Source organism: Lepeophtheirus salmonis, chromosome 1, assembly GCF_016086655.4.
Source record: "Lepeophtheirus salmonis chromosome 1, UVic_Lsal_1.4, whole genome shotgun sequence".
NCBI classification, from domain to species: Eukaryota; Metazoa; Arthropoda; class Copepoda; order Siphonostomatoida; family Caligidae; genus Lepeophtheirus; species Lepeophtheirus salmonis.
The window spans coordinates 24543908-24565555 of record NC_052131.2 but is presented as its reverse complement, the minus strand read 5'-3'; the positions used below and the strand labels follow the sequence as shown (position 1 = coordinate 24565555).

The following is a 21648-nucleotide window of genomic DNA, read 5'->3' as shown; positions in this document are numbered from 1 at the left end:
CGAAACCGGATTGAACGTTTGCGTTAGCTTATGAAAGAGGCAGAGTAACACTGAGATTTGAGTTATAGGTGTTATTCCTCGTTGGACTCAGATTTAAATTGAGGATATTCATCGGTATGATTTTTGTCTATGAGTATATTCTTAGTTCTTCCTATATATATATATGCAGATTAGGATTAGTATTTTCTTTCTTTCCAATTATCTCATGGTTGATCACAGCTAATTTAATAAAACGCCATGACAGTTAAGCTGTTCTACTCTCAAACATTCTTCAAACTGCCAGGGTTACCACGTTAATTTTTGGTTTCTTTTAACATACCAGTGGAAATATAATATTCATTATTGGATATAAGTGATTGTTACTCACATAGAAGATGCTGTGAACGTTCATCTCAGCCCGCGCCGTTATTTTTTATCAAATAGTTTGAACTACAAGCTCCAAACTATCACACCAACTTACAGATAATCCTTTTTTAGCATGCTCAATACTCATGCCCTAATGTTGAACTTAATAATTACAATTAATCAATTCAGTGAGAAATACTTTTTTTTGTCTGATGCCGTTACTCAAGTTCAACTAAACTCAATATTCAATTACTCCAACTCTACTGTTCTAACTCGAGTCCAATACGAATTATTGCAATAGAAAAAAAATGTACACTGCAAATTAATACTATATAAAGATAATTAGAAAAGGGATGGTGAGGATTCCAACAGTTCTTTAAATATTTGATTAGAAATGGATACGATAGGGTCATTTATCAACCAAAGATTGAGAGTGACAATTTAATTGTAGATGATAACAATCTTCAAATAATTATTGACAATATAATTTTTATAGGTCAAAAATACTACTTATTGTTCGTTCATATTGTTGATTAATATTCATAAAGGTAAATAAGGTCAATCCGGACCATCTTTAACTACATCCTGATCAATAAAGAACATTTTAAAGTGAGAGGTTGAGGCATACCTTTAAGTTAGTTGAGCAACTTTTAATTAAAAACAAGTATTTAGGATGTAGGAGACCCGGAGTAACACTATCATTGAATTTGATTGCACGGGACACTGCCCGGGGTACATCACGAAGATGCTCAGATATCCAAATATATAAAATATAAAATCCAAAAATATAAAAGAAAAGCCCACAAGTCCCATATTGCTAAAAATTCACTCATATATATCTTTAAGGCCTAAAATGATGCCTAGGATGAAGTCATACCGCTTCTATAAAAAAAATATCCATATGGACAAAATGAAGGCCATCCGAGCTGCTCACGGAAGAAAATAGCTAAACGATTTGAAGTCCCATAGTAACCGAATCACATTTTATTCAGATGAGAAACAATAGACTGTCGACAGATCTCACAACATCCAGAACGACAGATGGTTGGACAAGGAGAGAGCTAATCTTACCCACGTCTTTAAAAACAAGTTTCTGGACATTATCATTAACCATGGTGTCATTAAGAGCAACGATATTCTCATCCCCAAATTTCCGTTGAGCTAAAGGAGGGATTGGTTGACCTCCTGTCTGACCAAGTGATACCTTGGATAAAAACTAAGGCTAATGGGGTGGAGTACCTGTTTCAACAAGAGTCATCCTCCTCTCACGAGGTCTGCAATACCCAAAACTGGTTGAAAGAAGAGACAATGTGAACCACCCGATATATTAAAATTTTTAGAATTTCCTTAACAATCTCATTAACCACCATAGGAATCAAAGTTTCCTCTAGATATTTCAAGAGTAGTTCTCCTGTAGACAAATTATTAGTTTGTGGTTGTACACCACAAATTGCGAGTCAATATTAGTATTACAACTGCTTTCAGTTTTCGGTTTTGTAGCCTTGTATGTCGTTCACCTTTTAAAATCGTTTAGTTCACATTAGTCGTTCACTTTCGAGCTCGTTGAGTTTACTAAATCGTTCATATTGAATCCGTTGAATTTTTCATCGGTCACTGTTTAAACATCTTTTCATTTCCTTTTAACCAATTTCAGAAAAATAAAAAAAAAATTCAGAACCCTGTAGTCATACAAACCCTAAGAAATGGTCAAGCCGGAAAAAATTCGTAACTTGAAAAATTTGGTACCAAAAGAGGCACAATTCTATGTAGATTAATTAACATATCCAAAATCCTCATTGATTGGTTTTGGAGGGGAAAAAAGATTGCAGTTAGAATAAATGTGGTATTTCACCAAATTTTATGAAAACTCACTTTTTCCATTGTCCTCCACCCTCCAACATCCCGCTTAAAATCTGAACCAGAAATGCTATGATCATGAAATTGTGCACATAAGTACCTTGTATTATAAAGCTTACAAAAACCCCAAAAAAAAATTCAAAAATTTAAAATAGTTTTTGTTGACGTCATCAAAATTTCAAAAATGTTTGTTCTTTTTGCAACATTTTGGTATATTTTCAAATTTCATGCCAGAGCAGATCTACAAAAAAATATTTGTAAGGGTTGTTCACTTGGAGTAAACATATCTGCGCAGAACTTTTGGCACTTGGCAGACGTACGAGAGGGGGCGCCGTCCTGAGCCCATACGTAGTTACCCTCCGTGTAGTTGTTCTTCGGATATGGCAAGATAGTGTACCTAAGCACCTTATAGTAGGTCTCATGGCCTTCACTCGACCCAGCAGTTTGCAGGACAAACTTGCTTGAAATCAAACAATCCACTGCCTGATCGTAGCAGTTTTGGTTGAGGCTCATCTTTAGCAGTCGCGTCAACTGTTCTTCCTTTTTTATCTGTAAAATCTCTTCGACAGGATTTATGGACTGATATTTGCGTTCCTGATTGGACGTCTCTTTCCAGTCTCTACTTTAAATTTTGGTTTTGTCAAAGTTCACATAAATTCAGAAGTGACTGAATACCCTTCTCTCCGGCACACAACTTTGGGTATCTAGTTTGATTGCATTCCCCATTACAATTTTTTTGTTTTTTTGTTTCTGTCCGTTTGATGTAAATATAATCAAACTTGCCTTGCACCCCCTTTGGATACTCTTGGAAATATTAATTTTCAAATTTTTCAAATGTTTGACCCTGTGATTTATTTATTTTCATTCCTATCTTGCCATGTTCCTTCTTGAACCGTAAAGAAAATGAAAATTGAAGATACAGACAGGGAGCGGGGATCAGATGCTCGCCTACTTTAAACCTTGATAACTTGAAGACGGCATTATCAAATAAAAAACCGGTTACCAAATAGGAAAGCTATTCTTGTCAACTGACGATATGTAGTTCAGTTAGCATCATGCTGTCATCATATGAGGAGATAAAGGGCTATAAGTGGAACGAGGAGCTTTCGAGGTCCGCCGTAGTTATGCTATTGGTTAATAATGGAGGTGAAATCTCCCATTCAACGATTGCTTCAACCTTAGAAGTGAATTTACGGACTGTTCAGCGTATCCGTAAGAAGCTAGATGACACCTGGGATGTTGATGCCACCATAAAGTGGGCACCCAAGGAGGAGGGTGCCGATAGGAAGGTCAGGGACACCGACTTTGTCGACAAGGTGAAGAAGATGGTTGAGGATGACCCTACCAGGTCCCTGAAGGCCATGGCGATAGATCTGGGCCCTGGGTGTGGCAACAGGACTCAACACTCTGCCATGTGTCCAAAATCTCCATGCAGTGGTTAACCGAGAACTGTTATGACGTCGTAACCAAGGATTTGTGGCCTCCTAACTCTCCCGACCTTAATCCTTTGGACTATTTTGTCTAGGGCTATGTCGAAAAACATACCAACAGACATCCCCATAGCACCAAGGCCATGGACTCCATCAAGGAGGTATTCGGCAACATGTACAATGAGATGGTCAAAAGAGCCTGCGGCCAGTTCAGAGGCCATATTGAGGCCGTTATTGATGCAAACGGTGATTATATCGAATGAATGGCTACTCTATACCTATATGCTCCTCATAGGTATATTTTGGGTTGTTTTTTGTAGAAAAATATTTTGGCAACAATTTGATCCCCGCTCCCTGTACTGAAATTAACTTGCTAATTATCCTCTTCCTAACTCCCTTTTTTAATTCGTATTTAATATGTTAGATTCTTCCTTTTTCATTTACTAAGTGATACATACATCACAAACATTTATATATATGTATAAATTATTTTATTATATGGATATGGGATTCATTTTAAAAGTTGTGGAGAAATAATATGGGATTGATAGTGTAGGATATCATCAGAGATAAATAGGAGTTGATATGATGGACTTATTTGCCTAACTACCAGATGATTGGTTCCGTGGTACAATAAAGGTAAAATAACCATAGTATATATGTATGGGTATCGAGTTTTAATGTGATGTGACCTCAAGCCAACACTACAAAAGAAAATATGAAAGACAGGAAACTATTGATGCTATTATGTAATAGGAAAAATGATGTGTATATTATATTGAATAAAAGAAACAAAAATGTTCCCTATATATTTTTGGAAACGACTCTGATACTACATGTATTTAACAAGAATCTATAAAATATTTGATCGTATAATTTTCGCCCTTCATGGTTAATAAAATGAATAAATAATAATTTTAATTGGTAAGAACAACTGCATCACGAAAAAGATTTGATTTGAAAGGATTCATTTTGGAGGAAGTTCACTCAGTCAGTCAGTCATGAGTCCCTCTATATAATGACGTAATAACTCCATCAATCAATTCCATTTCAATACCTCAATTAAAAATGAAATGAAATTATATAAACGGATTTCCGTTAAATAAATTTTTCTTAAGAAATATCATTCTCCACGAGATGTTGATCATTAAATAATCAAATTTCGTTCAAAAAATATGATAAATATCCCACTTATTTACAAATCAAAATCCAATAGACTCCTAATATAAGTTAATCAGGGGTGTCTACAGAAAAATAAAAAACTGGTCATTTTATATGATTCGACTAGGCCCAAAAATATTTTTATTTAAAATTGAAAAAAATCGAGGGGACACTGTTAATTCATCACGGCGTTACCTTGATAAGACATAATACTCTATGTGTTTTGTTGTCAGCAGCCGGTTCCCTCACCTCACTTTATACGTCATGGCTAAAGCATTAAACCAAATAGTGCATCGAATACTAACGTCATTATTAGCAGAAAAAAATATTTTGGTCAAAATTTACTTTATTTCACCGCTAGAGGTATTATTATTTTAAGCATTTTGGAGAATCATTTCCTGTTCTCTTGTGAATGAGTCAAGTATTGTACTGTTTCTTCTTTTATTTACTTCATTATTCATATACTTTTTGCTTGAACAATTATGGACAGGGAATTATGATTCAAAATGGTTTTCACATACAGAATGGACAGCAGGCTTTCAATAAAAAAGATATTTAAGATTTGATATCCATTTTTTTCTTCCTGCGATTTCTTTTGGATTTTTGGGAATGGGAAATTTATAAATGTGAATATTTCCTTGAAGCTTTTGGAAATTTGAATCAGTTCTATTTCTGCATCCTTGGACACTACAATGACCCATTATTTTGGAGTAATTTGCTTTATAATAATATGTAAATATAAAATACTCAAGACAAGAAAAAATTATATACATATTATTACTTATTCACACTTGTTAATACTACGTCCAACAAATAAATGAGTGACGTCAAAGAAAAGCAAAAATATTATGACAAATATTGACCATACTATTTCCTCAGGCTGACTGTGCTAGATGCGCTACTTGGATTAATGCTTTATTCATAGCTATTTCTTAATATATTCTTTTCGATAGATAAGCGAAGTAATAAGTGTTAATTAAGGGAGGGATCCTTGTAAAGAAAAAACATAAAGGGTAGCGATTAGAAAATGAATAAAAATGGTTCTTCCTTTTTGTTAATGATTTAATTTTGTTGTGGGGAGGTTAACATTTCCCTCTAAAAGAAGAATTCTCGCATATCTTTGATGTAAATTATTTTTCAAATGCATACACAAATAGGTATATATGAATTTGAATGGCATTATAATATTTTCCCTGCACTAAAGCTATTTTAAATGTAGAAAGGTATCCTCTTAATAGCAGGAAGAAAATAATTCTTCCCCAAAAAATAATAAAACAGGCTGCTGATATTAACATTGATATTTTGAAATGGTTTCCTGCTTCCCCGAATATACCAGTTGATATTTATATCTACATGAGACTAAAGAGTGGGAAAATGTTATAGTTGCCGCCCCTGCCCCGCCCTTCTCCTTCGTTAATATATGTGTATAGATACTAAGAACCGGTCGAAATCACAAAAGTTAATCAATAAATATTTAAACTAAAAGCAAGAGAAGGACGAGATACAATATGGAGTATTCTTGTGTTTTTACTTCATTTATCAGGGAAGTAAGCAGAATTATTTTTTTGTATGGGAGAGAGCTGGGTTGTATGAATTTTTTTTAATATTCCTTACACAAAAAATTTAATTTTTTTTTGTAAAAAAATTTCAAATAATTAAATTTCAAATTATAAATTTTCTTTTGAAAAAAATTAATAAATCCATATTTATTCACAGGAACTTAAATTTTTGAAAAAAACTACCCTTTTCACAAAAAATTAAATCTTTTGGAAAAAAATTTCAAAAATTAAATTTCGAATGTTAAAGTTTCTTTTAAAAAAAACTAATAAATCCATATTTATTTACAAGAACTTAAATTTTTGAAAAAAAACAAAAACAATCTTTTTCAAAAAAAATTAAAATTTTTGGAAATTTTTTTCGAAAAATTAAATTATAAATGTAAAATTTTCTTTTGAAAAAAATTAATGAATCTATATTTATTCACGGGAACTTAAATTTTTGAAAAAAAACAATCCTTTTTACAAAAAATTAAATCTTTTGGAAAAAAATTTCAAATATTAAATTTTCTTTTAAAAAAAACTAATAAATGCATATTTATTTACAAGAAATTAAATTTTTGAAAAACAACTAAAACAATCTTTTACAAAAAATTAAAATTTTTGGAAAATTTTTTCCAAAAATTAAATTATAAATGTTAAATTTTCTTTAGAAAAAAATTAATAAATCCATATTTATTCACAGGAACTTAAATTTTCGAAAAAAAACAATCCTTTTTACAAAAAATTAAATCTTTTGGAAAAAAATTTCAAAAATTAAATTTCGAATGTTAAATTTTCTTTTAAAAAAAACTAATAAATCCCAATTTATTTTCAGGAACTTAAATTTTTGAAAACAGAACAAAAACAATCTTTTACAAAAAATAATTTGGGGGCTACTGCCTCTCCAGCCTTCACCCAACGTATTATTGTAAATAAGAGTAGATTGTAGTGAATTTATCAATTTATTGAATATTAATAATATATTGTATAATACAATTAGTCAAGCAATATTGTATCTAGGTTGAAGAACATTCTCAATATTTTTAATGTAATCTAGTTAATCATTATATTGATCTCTGCCATTCAATTTTTTGCTCTTGAGTTTTCATTTTCATAGAAGTTATTCTTGTATCAAATTTAGAAAGGAATTATTTTGCCATGGACTTGAAAATTTTACAGAAATAGTAAACGATCATCAAATTCAACGTAAATAATTTCCAGGAAGTTTAATTTTTCTTATGTTAGAGAACGTTTTTTTAAGATATAATTTTTAGTGATAGGACTATTAATCGGAATCGGGGAATTTGATAATTTTTTCTGGAATCGTAATTGGGATCGGCATCATGTTTAATTTGCGTTTCCAATTTTTATTCATTATTTAAAAAAAAAAAAAAAATAGCCCTTTCCAAAAATAAGGAATATTTGTTTTTTTCAAGAAAATTTAATATTGGAAATTCAATTAAATTTTTCAAATTTTTTTCCAAAAAATTTAACTTTCTATGAATAATTATGTATTTATTTTTAATTTTTCTCCGAAAAATTGAATATTTGCACTTTTTTTCCAAAAATTTTATATTATAAATTTTTTTTTTGAGAACAACAAAAGATTTTTGAAATTTTTTTCCAAAAATTAAATGTTTGAAATTCAATTTTTTTAGTTATTTTGCCATAAAATTTCAAAAACCAGGGCCCCTCTCCTAAAATAAAATCCTGTTAACGCCACAAATAGCAAAATTGTACTTTTTAACTATTATTTAAAATATTGAAGAATCGGAATTGGTAATTTAATTTTTACTGGAATCACATCGGAATCGACATTAGGATTCTTTTTTTTTTAATTGTTCCATCACTAATAATTTTCTTGAATATTTTCAGGTTGTATTGTTAATTGATGAAAATATGTAATAACAAATCGTTCACACTCCGAAAAGTAAGCACTACCGTGTCTTTTTTTGTACTTGGATGCATTTTAACCACTACGGCATTCTGGAACTAAACAATTATTCACCATATCGGTGTATTTCAATGCAAGGGACTTATGATCAAACCTTAGATCAATGAGAGTAGTCTCCAAAAAGCTTACGTTTTTACTACATACCTAAATATTTAGAAGTATATAATTGTAATAAGTGAAAATCGTAGTAAACTATTCAATTATCAAATATATTATAAGGCTAAACAATTAAGTCAAAATAAAAATATACACTTAAATCAATTAAGCACATACATAAATACATATTTGCATTACACCATTGTTTACAATTGATAAATAAGAACATAATTTTAAGTGTTAATGTCATATAAATATGCTTTACAATTATCGAAGAACATAATCTATTATGTAGTTTCAATGAATACTGAGTTTTATCAGATCGTAAGTATTTAGTGTAATCCGTAATTTATTTATTGAATATTAATGTGGAGAATTTCACAAGAGTGATATTCAAATATGATGACAAATGATTTAGTAATTCGGAAAAGTACTTTTGACTCACTAACTTTTGAAACATGTTAAACGAAATTCATATTTCCCAATATAAGTCTACTGAAATTATAAGAGCACAGAGAATATAGCATTTACATATTTATCATTTCAGATTTCTCATGAACTATTATTCATCCATATATGACGGTAATAGGAGAGTTGAATAAATTCGCGTCATGAATTATAAAGGGAAAAGTACCCGGATATTCAAAGATATATTATATGCCACCAAAGGCATTTCAATTTTTTACAATCGATTTTTTTTCTATATAAACATAAATAAACATCCTGTAGAATTTATTTTCAACATAACTGCATTCATTCGTAGGGAAAGACTATCTTTTTAAATTGACCATGCCTAACTTATAGACTATAGTGGACCCCTCAGTGCTTCTAAAAAGCTCGGTGAACAAACCAGAAACATAAACTATTAGTTAAAACTATTGCTCATAGAATCTGATTCATAATTATACTCTAAAAAATTATAACAGTTATTTAAAAATAAAAATACATAACCCTAATTATCTACGAGGGGTATTTATATTCTATATTTTTTGATCGAGGTTACGTGAATCCTGGACATACATAGGTTTTGTTTACTTTTTAGTTCAACCATATTGTATCTTCATTCCTTTATAGTCTCTTTAGTCGTATATATACATAGATTTTATTAAAGATATTTTTACTATGAAAAAGAAATACACATGTATAGCTACGTTTGTAATAGAATATTAGTAGCAATATTATAATACAGTATTCAATCAAATACTATCTAGGATTCTAATAATTATGAAATAAATATATGTAATTCATTTTCAATAATGTAGATAAATAATATGGCAATGATAATCCAGGAATACTTAAGTGATAAATAGCATTGTGTAAAATTTACTTATTTGGCTCACTAACATATGATTTCGGGGCTTTTTTTAGTTTCTATTTGTAACAAAGGTTGCGTGATACAATAAAGGTAACAACGTACCAATGAGTTCTAATACTATCTGGAGCAGCACAAACCCCAATCACGTAACCTGTGAGGGTGATAAATATCCCTATTTTTTCAGAAATTCGACTTAGTATTTTTAATGTTACTGACTTCGACTCCAACATACATGATTATTTTTTTATTATATTCTTTATAGCCAATATAAGTACTATTGAGTCTATATACTTGAAATATAGATTTAATTTATAGCTATATGTAGTTATTAAATATATGTTGTAAATAATTGTGCTATGTATAAAGAAAACATTTGGAATATAAGATATTTAACTAGATGAACAAGAAACGAAATGGATCAAAATCTATCTATTGCTAATACATACATTCATTAGTTTAGGATAATACACAATAAACACAACATCTCAGCGCATTGTTACACTTTCTTCTGATGACATTGATTGACATTTCATAAATCTAATTAATAATGAACTAACCCAGTTAGTGGCTCTGCTCTACCCAATATAATAATTTCGACTTTAGAAGTATTTGAGAATTGTGATTGTTTGGACTATAAAACATGTTGGAAATTTTTGAAGTAGATTTATAAATTAGTTAACTTTTTCATAAGTTTATAGTACTTAACACCTATAGTTTATATCCATTTAGAAAATAACTATACAAATACTCAATATAAGTCTTAGATTGTAAATAAGTTTCGCTTAGATTAATTATAATAATTTTTGTAGGCAGAGTTCGAGTCGGTACAAATTTTTCGATTCCTGACTCCTACTCTACAAAAATGGCGCCGACTCCACGACTCCGATTCCGCATCCCTGGTTACAAACCGACTCTGTGAGTAAATACATGTGACTCTGCTGACTTCCGGTTCACTCATCAGTCATAATTATTACTTCATGGGAATTAGATGTACCTAGTTATATTATTTTTATCCTTTTAAGGACATGAATGGGGATATTAGAAATTGATACAGTCTGCTTGCTGTTTTCAGTTGGTTTCATTTCACCACCAAATATAGGAATCTTGTTTATCCCAATAAAATAATTACATTTATTTATGCAACATTAACTGGGAAATATTTCATATTATTTGAATAAAACTTATATTAATTACAAATTTATTCAACTCTGCCCGTAAACAAATGAGACTTTACTAACTACTGCCGGCTTAATTAAATATAATTACTTAAAATAACATTATTTTGTTACTTCTAAACTCATGAATTGGGGATATGAATAATCGATACAATAGTCTGTATGAAGTGTTATATCCCTTTCTGTTCGGCAACTAACATATAAATACATTATCATCGTTATGAATTAATACATTATTATTAAAAGTTCAATTTAGGATATTAATATTTAATATTATTTGAATGAACCATACTATATAATCTTTTACAAACCCGATCTGAAGTTGACACTTTATTTTTGAATAGAAAATTCATCAGTTTAAACAATTAGTTTAATTATTTTTTGACAATTTACTTTAGAAAATCCTTTAACAAATATTTACTTTAATTTTGAGCTGTGAACGTCAAGGGAGTCAATCATTTTCGCCACAAAAACAATTTTTGGGGTATTTAAATGCTACCCTAAAATAGAAGAGTTAAATAAAATACCCCGAGATGTTGCTATAAAACAATAATAACGACAAACTATAACTGTTTTATAATTGATCATATGAGTTTACCAACAGGAATTTGACGTATATAATGATATTTTTTCACCACAACAGGTTGCGTGATTTAATCTTGTGCTCCTCCAGATAGTAATTAACTTATTGGACGTGCTCGCTTTCTCTTGAAAAATATTATTCATACGATTATTTAATATTTATAATCATATGAACTCTGATTCCTTAGTTCCCCAGCCAGATTAATTCATTTTAGAGAGACTTTGATAGTAATGGAAGTTATTAAATATTTCTTAACTTATTAAAGGTGGACTTCGCTGTACATATATTTAGACCGTTTATAGCGCTCCCTGACTTGTGCATATCTCTACAGTTGAATTTCAGTCCGTTGTATCAATATTAACATCATTCCGTGTAAATAACACAGATGTTACATGAATCATGATAATTAAAAATGTCAAATGATATTCTTCGATTTGAACTAATCAATGCTTTGCGTACACACAAAAAATAATATCATATAAATCCGTCAGCTCATGGATGATAATTTAAGGGTTTTATGATTATTTATGTATGAAGAGTGCGGAAGGAGTCTTTTTACGATCATCACAAAATGTGATCATAGCAATAGGTCTTTTGAAATGGTCATTTGGAAATTATTATATGATTAATGGAAGTTATTGTAGATCTTTTTGTTGGACTAAACTCGTTATATATTTCTTCGTTAAAAGTTCATCTCTCTTCTACTAAACTGTATGACATATGTACACTCATTTTGGAATGTTTCATATACAAAAAATATCAAGTTGTTCAATTGTAATTTGTTTCTCTGATTAGAAGGATCAGTTCAATCTGTCAATTTATTAGTGTTTCTAAAATTAAACTATCAACTTAAAACCATGGTGGTAGAATGGTATAATTCAATGTGGGAGCATCGAGATAAAAGAATGGATGGATGGTTTCTTCTTGGCTCTATTTGGCCAACACTGATCATGTCTGTAGCCTATATATTCATGGTGAAGATTTTTGGACCAGCTTATATGAGTCGCAAAAAACCAGTAGACTTTAAAAACTTTATGATGGCTTATAACATAGTTCAAGTAGCTTCATGTGGGTGGATGCTTCGACAGTTCTGGATCGGAGGTTGGGGAACTTACTACAATTATTGTGAGTGGTAGATTATTTCTTCATTAATTCATTCTGGCGAATTGTTACAATTTTGTTTTTATGTAGTTTGTCAAAAAGTAGATTTGGATGACCGTCCTGGATCTAGAGCAATGATTATGGCCACTTCCATGTACTGGTTTTACATGAGTAAACTCCTGGATTTTGTGGACACTTTTCTATTTGTTGCCCGGAAGAAAAACTCGCAAATCACAACCCTTCATGTCTTTCATCACGCAATCATGCCACTCTACACTTGGATGATGGTCAGATGGATCCCAGGAGGACAAGAAACTTTTGGAGGACTCCTCAACACATTTATTCATGTTCTTATGTATTCCTATTACTTTCTCTCCGCTTTAGGGGATTGGATTCAGCCCTATCTTTGGTGGAAGAGATATTTGACTCAAGCACAAATGGTGCAATTTGTACTTATTTTCATAAAATGTACTATTATAGTGAGTGGAGTAGCCTCTTGTGGATTCCCATGGGAAATGTCTGCTCTCACTGGGGCTCTCATGATCGTATTTTTCTATTTGTTTTACGATTTCTATACTTCAGCCTATAAAAAGAGAAGAGAAGGAGGAAGGTCTAAAGCGGCCGAGGTTACCCAAAATGGAAAGAAACATGAGTAAAACTAACATCCCTTGCCAAATGTTAATTTATTCACTTCATTAATTATTCTTTTGAATTGTGTATATTACAACTAATGAATTTGTAAATATAGTTAAAAATTTATATTTAATGCGAGCTAATTAAAATAGCTATTCAATCAGACGACAACATCATAATAGTAGCCTTATGGTAATAACTAATGGTTTAACAGTTATCCAGTGCTTTAACCAGGGTCACTGTAAAAATAGCAACAAATATTTATTTTTTTTAACTAATCATATCAACATTTATTTTGTACAAAAATATAGGAGAGGTAGTGCAATAAATAGCCAAAAACCTCTAAAGAAAAAGAACACAGATTCTGATGCAGTTAGATACATTAAGCTACAATAGTGATTACCTATTCATCACTGTGGAACCCTGTAGCTTTTTTTTTAGAAGATATATTTCGTAGGTTAAAAATCTAATCAGCCAAATGTTATATTTAATATTTATGTAATCTCTCACGGAGCACAGGGGCTCCAAGGTTGAGAACCACTGTACTAAAATAACAGGCTACGGAGTTTGTTCTGTTTGTAATAACGATCAATAAATACATCAATACCCAGGGCTTTTAACCTTCTGGGCTCTAAGCTGAGGACATAGGGGTTGGAGGTGGGAAGCAGGGGACAATTACCACCTCCCTACAAAATTGCAATAGCTGATATACCTTGTAATATTTACTACCTTTTCTACTAGACAAAACTAAAACCATATTATTAATTCATACAAGATGGGATTTAACATTTGTGTGCACTCATAAAAGACAGAGAGTAACCCCGAGTATTTGTTGTGGAGTTATAGTTGTATGTCTTTGATGGACTCAGAGTAGAATTGAGGATCGACCTCGGAGTAATTATTTCCTATGTCCTTGTTTATTTCCTTCTCCCCTCGTCACAGCTGCTTGTAGCTGATCAAATCAAACGTCATCATAGCTAAGCTGCTCTCCTCCTAATCATTCTTTAAATTGTGAGGGTTACCATGTTGATGTTCGGTTTCTTTTTTTTTAATATGCCCAAAGTGCTAAGGATTCTCATCACTAATTATGATGCACTAATTAGGTAGTTATTTATGTTAAAAAGAGAGGCAAGGAGGGATAGTCTTTTTGAGTAGGAACGTCTTATTATTGCAAAGTGGATAGGTCAAGAATAACAAATAATTGAGTTTGTTGAAACATAAATATTATAGAACTATCAGGACTAATATTCTTAATATGTAATGTATTGTATGTGTTTGACCTGGTGTGTATTATCCTTGGGGCTCATTGCCAAGAAACAATAACTTTGTTGTATTAGGTCATATTAATAGGATATAGGGGGAGCAGTTGCATTTTCTTGGAGTGAAAGACCCGTAGATTTTCCTTCATGTATCATTAATTTATTATCCAACATTTTTATAAACTATATCATATTTCATAATGAATACATCTGGGAGTCTTCTCTTTTTGAGGGAATACTCTTGTAAGAAGTGCGTGAGGGAGGAATGAACTACATCTATTGTTCCTTCTTCTTCCCAGTAAATGATCTGATCAATGATGTTAATTCATTTACTTTGAGCAAAAAGGGTTTGAGAGCTTCATCAATTTGCTTTTGATTATCTCTGCAATATAAAAACAAAACGGAACATTACTAAAGATAACCACAAAACCTTTTTTGAAAAAAAAAAAATATTATTACCTGTAAATTCTAGGAGTAGAAAAAATTGCAAACCAAATTACAATCAAAATAGTTCCAATATTAATAAAAGCACCGACATAAGTCATAAAATACATGAGAATAGCAAATTTTGCCGTTTCAATGATATCATCAAAAAGGAATATTTTCTGGAATTTCATGACGAGTACATTGAATTTCTCAAAAAAACAGAGTGTATAATCAAGTGCTGTTTCCTCCGAGATGGAGATGTCCTTATCCAAAAGGGGCTAAAATTATAGAGAAAAAGCAGATATTTAATACATTTTGAAACATGATTTATTTATATTATTTACATCATCGTATGAATACTTTCAGAGTCGCAAGAGGGAGTTCATGAATTCATATATTATTTTAAAAAAAGGTACAAACTGAAACGTACTCATGGGTTCAGAAAAGTATGAATGCCATTGATGGACGGAATTTAAATATGAAATAATTGTTCTATAAATACTCTTTGGGGTATACTTGACTCAAATACTGGGGTCATTATGATAACTTTTCAAAGTCTAGTAAAATAAGGGCCTACCTTCCTTCTTTGATGGATACATTACCTTGAAAGGATGTCCTCCTTTAGTTTTATTGATTGCAGCCAACGCACTATGATAGATACGGAAGCCCATAACGGATGTAACGAGAGCCAGACAAATATTACCCACAACAGATATGACAGAAATATATTTAATTGCAAGGAGAACTACTAGTACTGAACCAAACACTACTCCAGTTTCCCTGGGATTCTCCCAATACAATAGGTCCTTGATAAATCCTTTTGACACACTCATGATAAGATTTAGAGGAGGAGTTGAAAACAAGGAGATATACTGTCTACAAGGGGTTTGGATAAGGATCCCTTTTCGATTTTTTGCTGTTCTCGGCTATAATTATAAAAAAATATATGTTCTCGAGGAACGGTCCAAGAACTGAAAGTAAAAAGATCTAAGACGTGCTTTCTCCTTTCCCTCCCTTTCTCTTTCTCCCCCTACTGAAGCCGAACTAGCTAAAGCCTATACAATTGGCAAATTCCCCAAGTGTTATTATATTAGATATTAGGTTGATGCTCTCTGCTGTATTTTTAACCGTTATTGATAATAAAATCAAAAAATATTGAATTGTACGATCCCTTAGAAGTCAACTTTAGTTACCTTATCAATATACTCAGCTAAAACATGCTTTAAATTTGAGGAACATAATCTATCTTTTCTCCCTCAAGGTTACGGCTATTAGAAATAATAAATACAGTCAGGATTTAAGTTTGTAGATTTGTTTGCGCGTGAAGGCAATCAGTTATTAGGAAACATTAATATGGAATTAATGCACGCCGCCCTCGTTTGCCTAAGAGTTAAGACATATCATGTCTTAGGCAATATGTATTCGTTGCTTGTGAGGGGATATTCATTTAAAAAAGATAAGCATTGCTAAAATTCCATTCTGAACTAAATATTTACTTAGGGATTAATCATTTCCTCCTTACATGAATCAAAAAAGTATTGTTATTCACTCGTAATCAATTTATGTATTCTATGTAAAGTATTAATAAAATGTATTTAAAAACTTTAATTTTCTTGAGATATTATATTTCTTGAGCGAGGTTCACAAGGGAGTGCCTTGTGACGCGTCAAATGCATAATGAATGATCCAAGGGCAGTGCCAATTAGTAGCGTCAAAGATGCATAAGCCCCACTTTGCAAAAGTTTTTCTCTTTCAAGATTACAACCTATGGAATAGAGTTGATAACTATATCCTCCAATCCCTCCAATCAATCCCAAAATGAGAAGAGACAATCCAATTCCAAACATGGCTTTATTCCTCTTGCTTTTCATACCTGTGCGGAGAAGTTTCTGTCCTAGAGGACTTCTAAGTGCAAGGGTCAGGATAATTACGGCAACAAGGGATGGAATAGCACATCCAATCCCTATTTGATAGTTAATAATCTCCTGGCTCTTGACAGAATTGTAGATTGAGTCCAAGTAATTCTTCACGTCCTGCTTACTTTGGAAAAAGCTTTTGGAGTCCATGATAATATAAGTTAATCTATTTACTCGGTTTGTTGCAAATCCACTAAATTAATTTGCTATTTATAAATACGACAAGTCCTCAATTTTGATGAATTAAATATGATTTAATTAAAATATTATTTAACAAAAAATATATTTAAATAAATGAAATTGACAAAATCAGATTTTTGACCATATATTTTAGGTCGATCGTTGAATAATCAGCTATATATACATAAGATTGAAGTCGTACGATCTTTGTCGAGTACTTTTATTATAATATTTTATTGTAAATTTATAAATAACTGATCTTAATGTATTTAGGTATCTATTCTATAAAATGGGTGTGTTCCTTTCTAAGTCGTTACATGCATAATGTAAGTCGACAAATAATCTGGAAGAGAGAGAAGGATGACTTATTAGTTGTTAAATAAACTCAAGTCGTTAGAGAAAGGATGGGATGGGAGTTGTAATCAAGGGAGGATCAATATTATGTAGAATGCTTCGAGACATGACATTGTTGAATTCATTTATGTTAGGAGACGTCATTGTGGTGTATATCAATATTATACAACAATCCATGAGTAATAAAAAATGTGTTCAATACATGTTTTTCCCGTACTCTTAAACGCTCGCACCATACATAATACGATAGAACAATAAGGTGTAAGTCCTTCATACAAAGATAAATAGTTGTGTAACTTTTTACACTAATATTATGTGCTATTATTAATATATTTTTTGCTAGGAAATAATTATATATCCATATCTTATAGATAAAAGAAATGATAGATAATAATTTTGTCTTATCTAAGTGATAAGGTAAGAGCTATACTCCACATTTCATATCCCCTTTTCATTTAATCATAGACGAACATGACGAATTTGAAAATTCTCTGGTCTCTTCTTTTCCTTTATGGGTCGAACATTGGCCTTCTTCATGGAATTGAAAGTTCCTTGATAATTGTGAAAGAAAAAGATCCTCTACACGTTTCTTGTCAAGGGAGTCGTCCGTAAGTTATTAATTATAATTAGCCAAACGTATGATTGCCTCCTTCATTAATTATTATTGGTATGCCTCAGATACTCAATATGCAAGATTACCCTCCCGCAAGGAACTATTTGTACAATCAAGGGAGGAGAATCCGAGAAAAGTTGTGAGGATGGAGCTAAATTTGATAAGACGGATCCTAACGCTTGTGCCCTTGATATTGAATCTGCAAGTTCAGATTTCAACGGATTTTACAAGGTACATTATTTGTATATCACTCGGTTATTATGATTTTTTTTTGAATTATTTTATTTTGAATATTAGTGTGAGATTATTACATTTGAAGACGATGATGGGGGAAAGGCTACGTCAGATGCCCAAGATATTGAAGTAATTGTATCAACGCCTGCTGACGTGGAATTCGATGATATTTACGGATCTGTTACTGTTATCGTTAGTAAGTTGTATTCGAAATAATATTATGGTATTACTTTAGAGATATGTGCAACTTTTTTTCCTAAAATGTCCTTTATAATCACGTTACTGTTAGTATGATTCGAAAATTTCAATTTATGAAATGAAACACTATAGCAGGTCTGTTCAAATATTATAACCAAATGTCAGGTTAGACAATGAATAGCTCTGTAAATCTTCCATCCATGTTGCTGAACTATATTGTTTTGTACTGGGCTTGGGGCTGAACAACAACATTTAGAAGGTTCGGATTCAGATCCTATACCACAAGTAGAGTAGACTTGCAAGACAATATTGTATTTATCATTTATAAAAAAAATAGCCACATAAAAACCTTTTAGAGGGCCACATAAGCACAATTGACCTCTGATAGACATAATTCATTACAATTAATACGTATTATTCTAAATTTACATAGACAAGCAAAATAATTTCACATGTACTGCCGAATATGGACGCCCCGTTGGAGAGTTCATTTGGCGACTTGGTGAAGAAGACGAGGACAATGCTGTATTTTTTGATAACGAATCCCCAATGAATATTGTGAAAGATGAAAATAGTTATTACAAGGTGTCTCAAGTATGTATATAAATTGGATTATTTGATATATCCATTGGCCATTCTCTTTCTTCCGACTAATCAAAACCAATGTTTTTTTCTTACAGAGCTTTTGGTATAATCCTGAAATTGAACATAATGCGAAAAATCTCTACTGCATCTATAATCAACATGATCAAGATGGAAATGTTATTCATAGTACAAGTGATCATATTTCTTTTGATGTCTACTATTTGAATGAACCTGCAGCAGCAACTGTTATTCCAAAGGTGGATGTAAGTGATTTGATTGATTTTATACGTTTATATGCTGCGTAGAAGTTGTAACCAAAAAATTTGATGGAGAATTTAGAGTACATGTGAGGAGGAATGTACAATATCTGTATATTCCTTGGATAGACTATCCATTTTAATGCTATCATTTTGGACTTTTTGTATGAAAACTACTAATGAATAAGCATTTTGTGACATATTATAAAGTTCAAATGCCCTCATTGACATAACTCGTAAATGCATAATAACCATGATAGATTTTAATAAAACAAAATGAAATGATAGCACCAATTAATAGTTGGTAATTTTAATGACAAATGTTATATAATTAAACAAGGAATTATAAATTGCAACTCGTTTATAATTACAACTTGTACATTACACATATTTATATTTGTTCAAATTCAATCACATTTTAAATCCGTTTTTATACTTATAATAAAAGCTTGGTGAGGATTTTCATATATCTTACATCTTTGGCTCATACCCTAAGCCAAAAATTGAAGACATAATATGGAGAATTAAGGGAACTGAGGATGTAAACATTGAGGTAATTAATTACTACTCTAAATTAATTATTAATTTGAATGCTCATTATTGAATAAAACGCCATATCCTAATAGTTAAAAGCAAAAAACCCAAGGGATCCATCCGTATTTATGGATGGAAAATATATTTTGGATCCAATTAAAAATGCTGGAGATCAAATGTATAGCATTGGTTTTACTATTTCAAACGTTACTGAAGAGGATTTTGCAAGAACTTACGATGTGAAAATTAGTAATCGTAAAAAACATTCCAACGATCTTATCCTTTCAACAGTTCACACGTAAGTAGTCATTTATCATAAGTGACTTTATTTTTATTTTAATATATGATCATCTCTTCAAATAGTTTTGACATACAAACGTCAACTGCAGGTGGATCCAGTGACACTGGATCATCAAGTACTGTTACAGGGATCGTTATATCCATAGCGCTAATTCTTTTGCTCATTACTCTTGTCACGATCCTCGTAATGACTTATATGTACAAAAAGTGGTGTTTTGCTCCCAAAGATCCTCATTCCAAGCCAGGGTATGATGGAGACGTTGAACAGCCTTTAAATGATTTGAATGATGCTCAAATTGGAGGCTCTTCCATTATCAAACCTAGGTCATAGGTCATGTAGTGTATTAATTATAATAATCGCATATTCTTATTTTGAATGGTCTCATATTTATATTATATTATATAATACGCAATATATTTTATATTCATTTCATAGTCAAAAACGACTTGATATTTCTGCATTTATCGTAATAAATATTATATTACTTATGTTTTCTCAATGTCTCGCTTTTAAAAATATATTCCACTTAATTAATATATAAATAAATGCTCATCTAAGTGAAAAGAATATATTATTATGTAATATTTTACTCCATTAGTTAATTAATATATATATGTTAATATTTTTCTATTATTAGTGTTTGGAGCCTTGAATAGTTAAATTTGAGCTAGTTCTCCTTAAATTTTGAATAATTGTCAACATTTATTGTATAATAATTCCATATTGGGAAGTTTGGCTAACATCTACAAACTGATTTTGGGCCTTTTTTTTGTTCCCTTTTAGTAGAATTGTTCCAAGATACAATTACAATCTGGTCTAGCTTTTTGATTGAATCGATACCTCGGCTGACTAAAGGGAAATCAAAAATGTGAATAAACAAAACATATGGAAGTTAGCCTTCTGTATTTATCTCATTCCCAACTGTTAATTATTTGAATATAATCATAGAGAAATAAATATGACTTTATCTATGCATATTATATACAATACACTTTGAATTGAAGTCCTTGATTCAAATATATTACTATAAAGATTAAAACCTTATAGGTAATACCTATTTGATTTCATAAAACGAAGAGTTAGCTGTTTTCAATCATACAAGAGTAAACCCGTCGTTACTTTTTAGCAAAATATGATCCTATAAACATACCAAAGTTTAAAGCTAAGGTCTTTCTAATATCTTGTCACCCCTTATGCCTCATACCTTTGGTGAAAAAATTGAATTTCCTCTACGTCTCAACAATTTTGAGGCGAAAAAATGTGTCAGCTGTTAATTTCTACTTTTTTTCAGTCATCAATTTCATCCATCCTTCCCATCAAATTCAAATATCCACTAATAAATTGAACCACATGAGTCTCTTGGAGTAGGCTCTTCCCTATTAACTTCAAACCTCTTGTCAAAGTTCTTAATGCTCCTTTATTTCAAAGAATTAGAGTCATGAGTCTCTCTTCTTTTCATTCTTTATTTTTAAAATCATTACAATGCCTTAATTCTATTAAAAACATTCAAGTCCATTGATAATCTTGGACGTCGTAGGGAAGCATATTAAGTTGGGTATCAGTTACTCAAGAGGATCACTTTCTCATAATGGACTGCACTCCC

The 21648-nt window shown here is 31.1% G+C and overlaps 3 protein-coding genes across 3 annotated transcripts; 2 read left to right on the top strand and 1 right to left on the bottom strand.

Moving 5' to 3' along the window:
• Positions 1 to 12223: 12223 nt before the first annotated feature.
• Positions 12224 to 13314, top strand: LOC121123275 (very long chain fatty acid elongase AAEL008004). Its single transcript, XM_040718407.2, has 2 exons — positions 12224 to 12579; positions 12646 to 13314. Exons 1-2 carry the CDS (start codon positions 12312 to 12314, stop codon positions 13209 to 13211), a joined length of 834 nt encoding a protein of 277 aa, XP_040574341.1. The 5' UTR covers positions 12224 to 12311; the 3' UTR covers positions 13212 to 13314.
• Positions 13315 to 14585: 1271 nt separating this feature from the next.
• On the bottom strand, positions 14586 to 15904 carry LOC121123285 (reticulon-1-A). The gene is made up of 3 exons (XM_040718416.1): positions 15476 to 15904; positions 14907 to 15151; positions 14586 to 14829 (listed from the first exon to the last, which is right to left on the bottom strand). Exons 1-3 carry the CDS (start codon positions 15704 to 15706, stop codon positions 14724 to 14726), a joined length of 582 nt encoding a protein of 193 aa, XP_040574350.1. The 5' UTR covers positions 15707 to 15904; the 3' UTR covers positions 14586 to 14723.
• Positions 15905 to 17548: 1644 nt separating this feature from the next.
• Positions 17549 to 20634, top strand: LOC121123297 (uncharacterized). Its single transcript, XM_040718423.2, has 8 exons — positions 17549 to 17931; positions 18002 to 18167; positions 18234 to 18366; positions 18802 to 18962; positions 19049 to 19216; positions 19659 to 19763; positions 19837 to 20042; positions 20108 to 20634. The coding sequence occupies exons 1-8, from the start codon at positions 17795 to 17797 to the stop codon at positions 20373 to 20375; spliced, it is 1344 nt and encodes a 447-aa protein (XP_040574357.1). The 5' UTR covers positions 17549 to 17794; the 3' UTR covers positions 20376 to 20634.
• Positions 20635 to 21648: the final 1014 nt, after the last annotated feature.

Excerpts from the sequence above, each read along its gene's own strand:
- LOC121123275 (XM_040718407.2), top strand. The coding sequence starts at position 12,312 with ATGGTGGTAGAATGGTATAATTCAATGTGGGAGCATCGAGATAAAAGA. Across the intron at positions 12,580-12,645 it reads GGGAACTTACTACAATTATT|TTTGTCAAAAAGTAGATTTG; the intron begins GTGAGTGGTAGA and ends GTTTTTATGTAG.
- LOC121123285 (XM_040718416.1), bottom strand. The coding sequence starts at position 15,706 with ATGAGTGTGTCAAAAGGATTTATCAAGGACCTATTGTATTGGGAGAAT. Across the intron at positions 15,152-15,475 it reads AAGGAGGACATCCTTTCAAG|CCCCTTTTGGATAAGGACAT; the intron begins GTAATGTATCCA and ends CTATAATTTTAG. Across the intron at positions 14,830-14,906 it reads TCTACTCCTAGAATTTACAG|AGATAATCAAAAGCAAATTG; the intron begins GTAATAATATTT and ends TTTATATTGCAG.
- LOC121123297 (XM_040718423.2), top strand. The coding sequence starts at position 17,795 with ATGACGAATTTGAAAATTCTCTGGTCTCTTCTTTTCCTTTATGGGTCG. Across the intron at positions 18,168-18,233 it reads ATTTCAACGGATTTTACAAG|TGTGAGATTATTACATTTGA; the intron begins GTACATTATTTG and ends TTTGAATATTAG. Across the intron at positions 20,043-20,107 it reads ATCCTTTCAACAGTTCACAC|TTTTGACATACAAACGTCAA; the intron begins GTAAGTAGTCAT and ends CTCTTCAAATAG.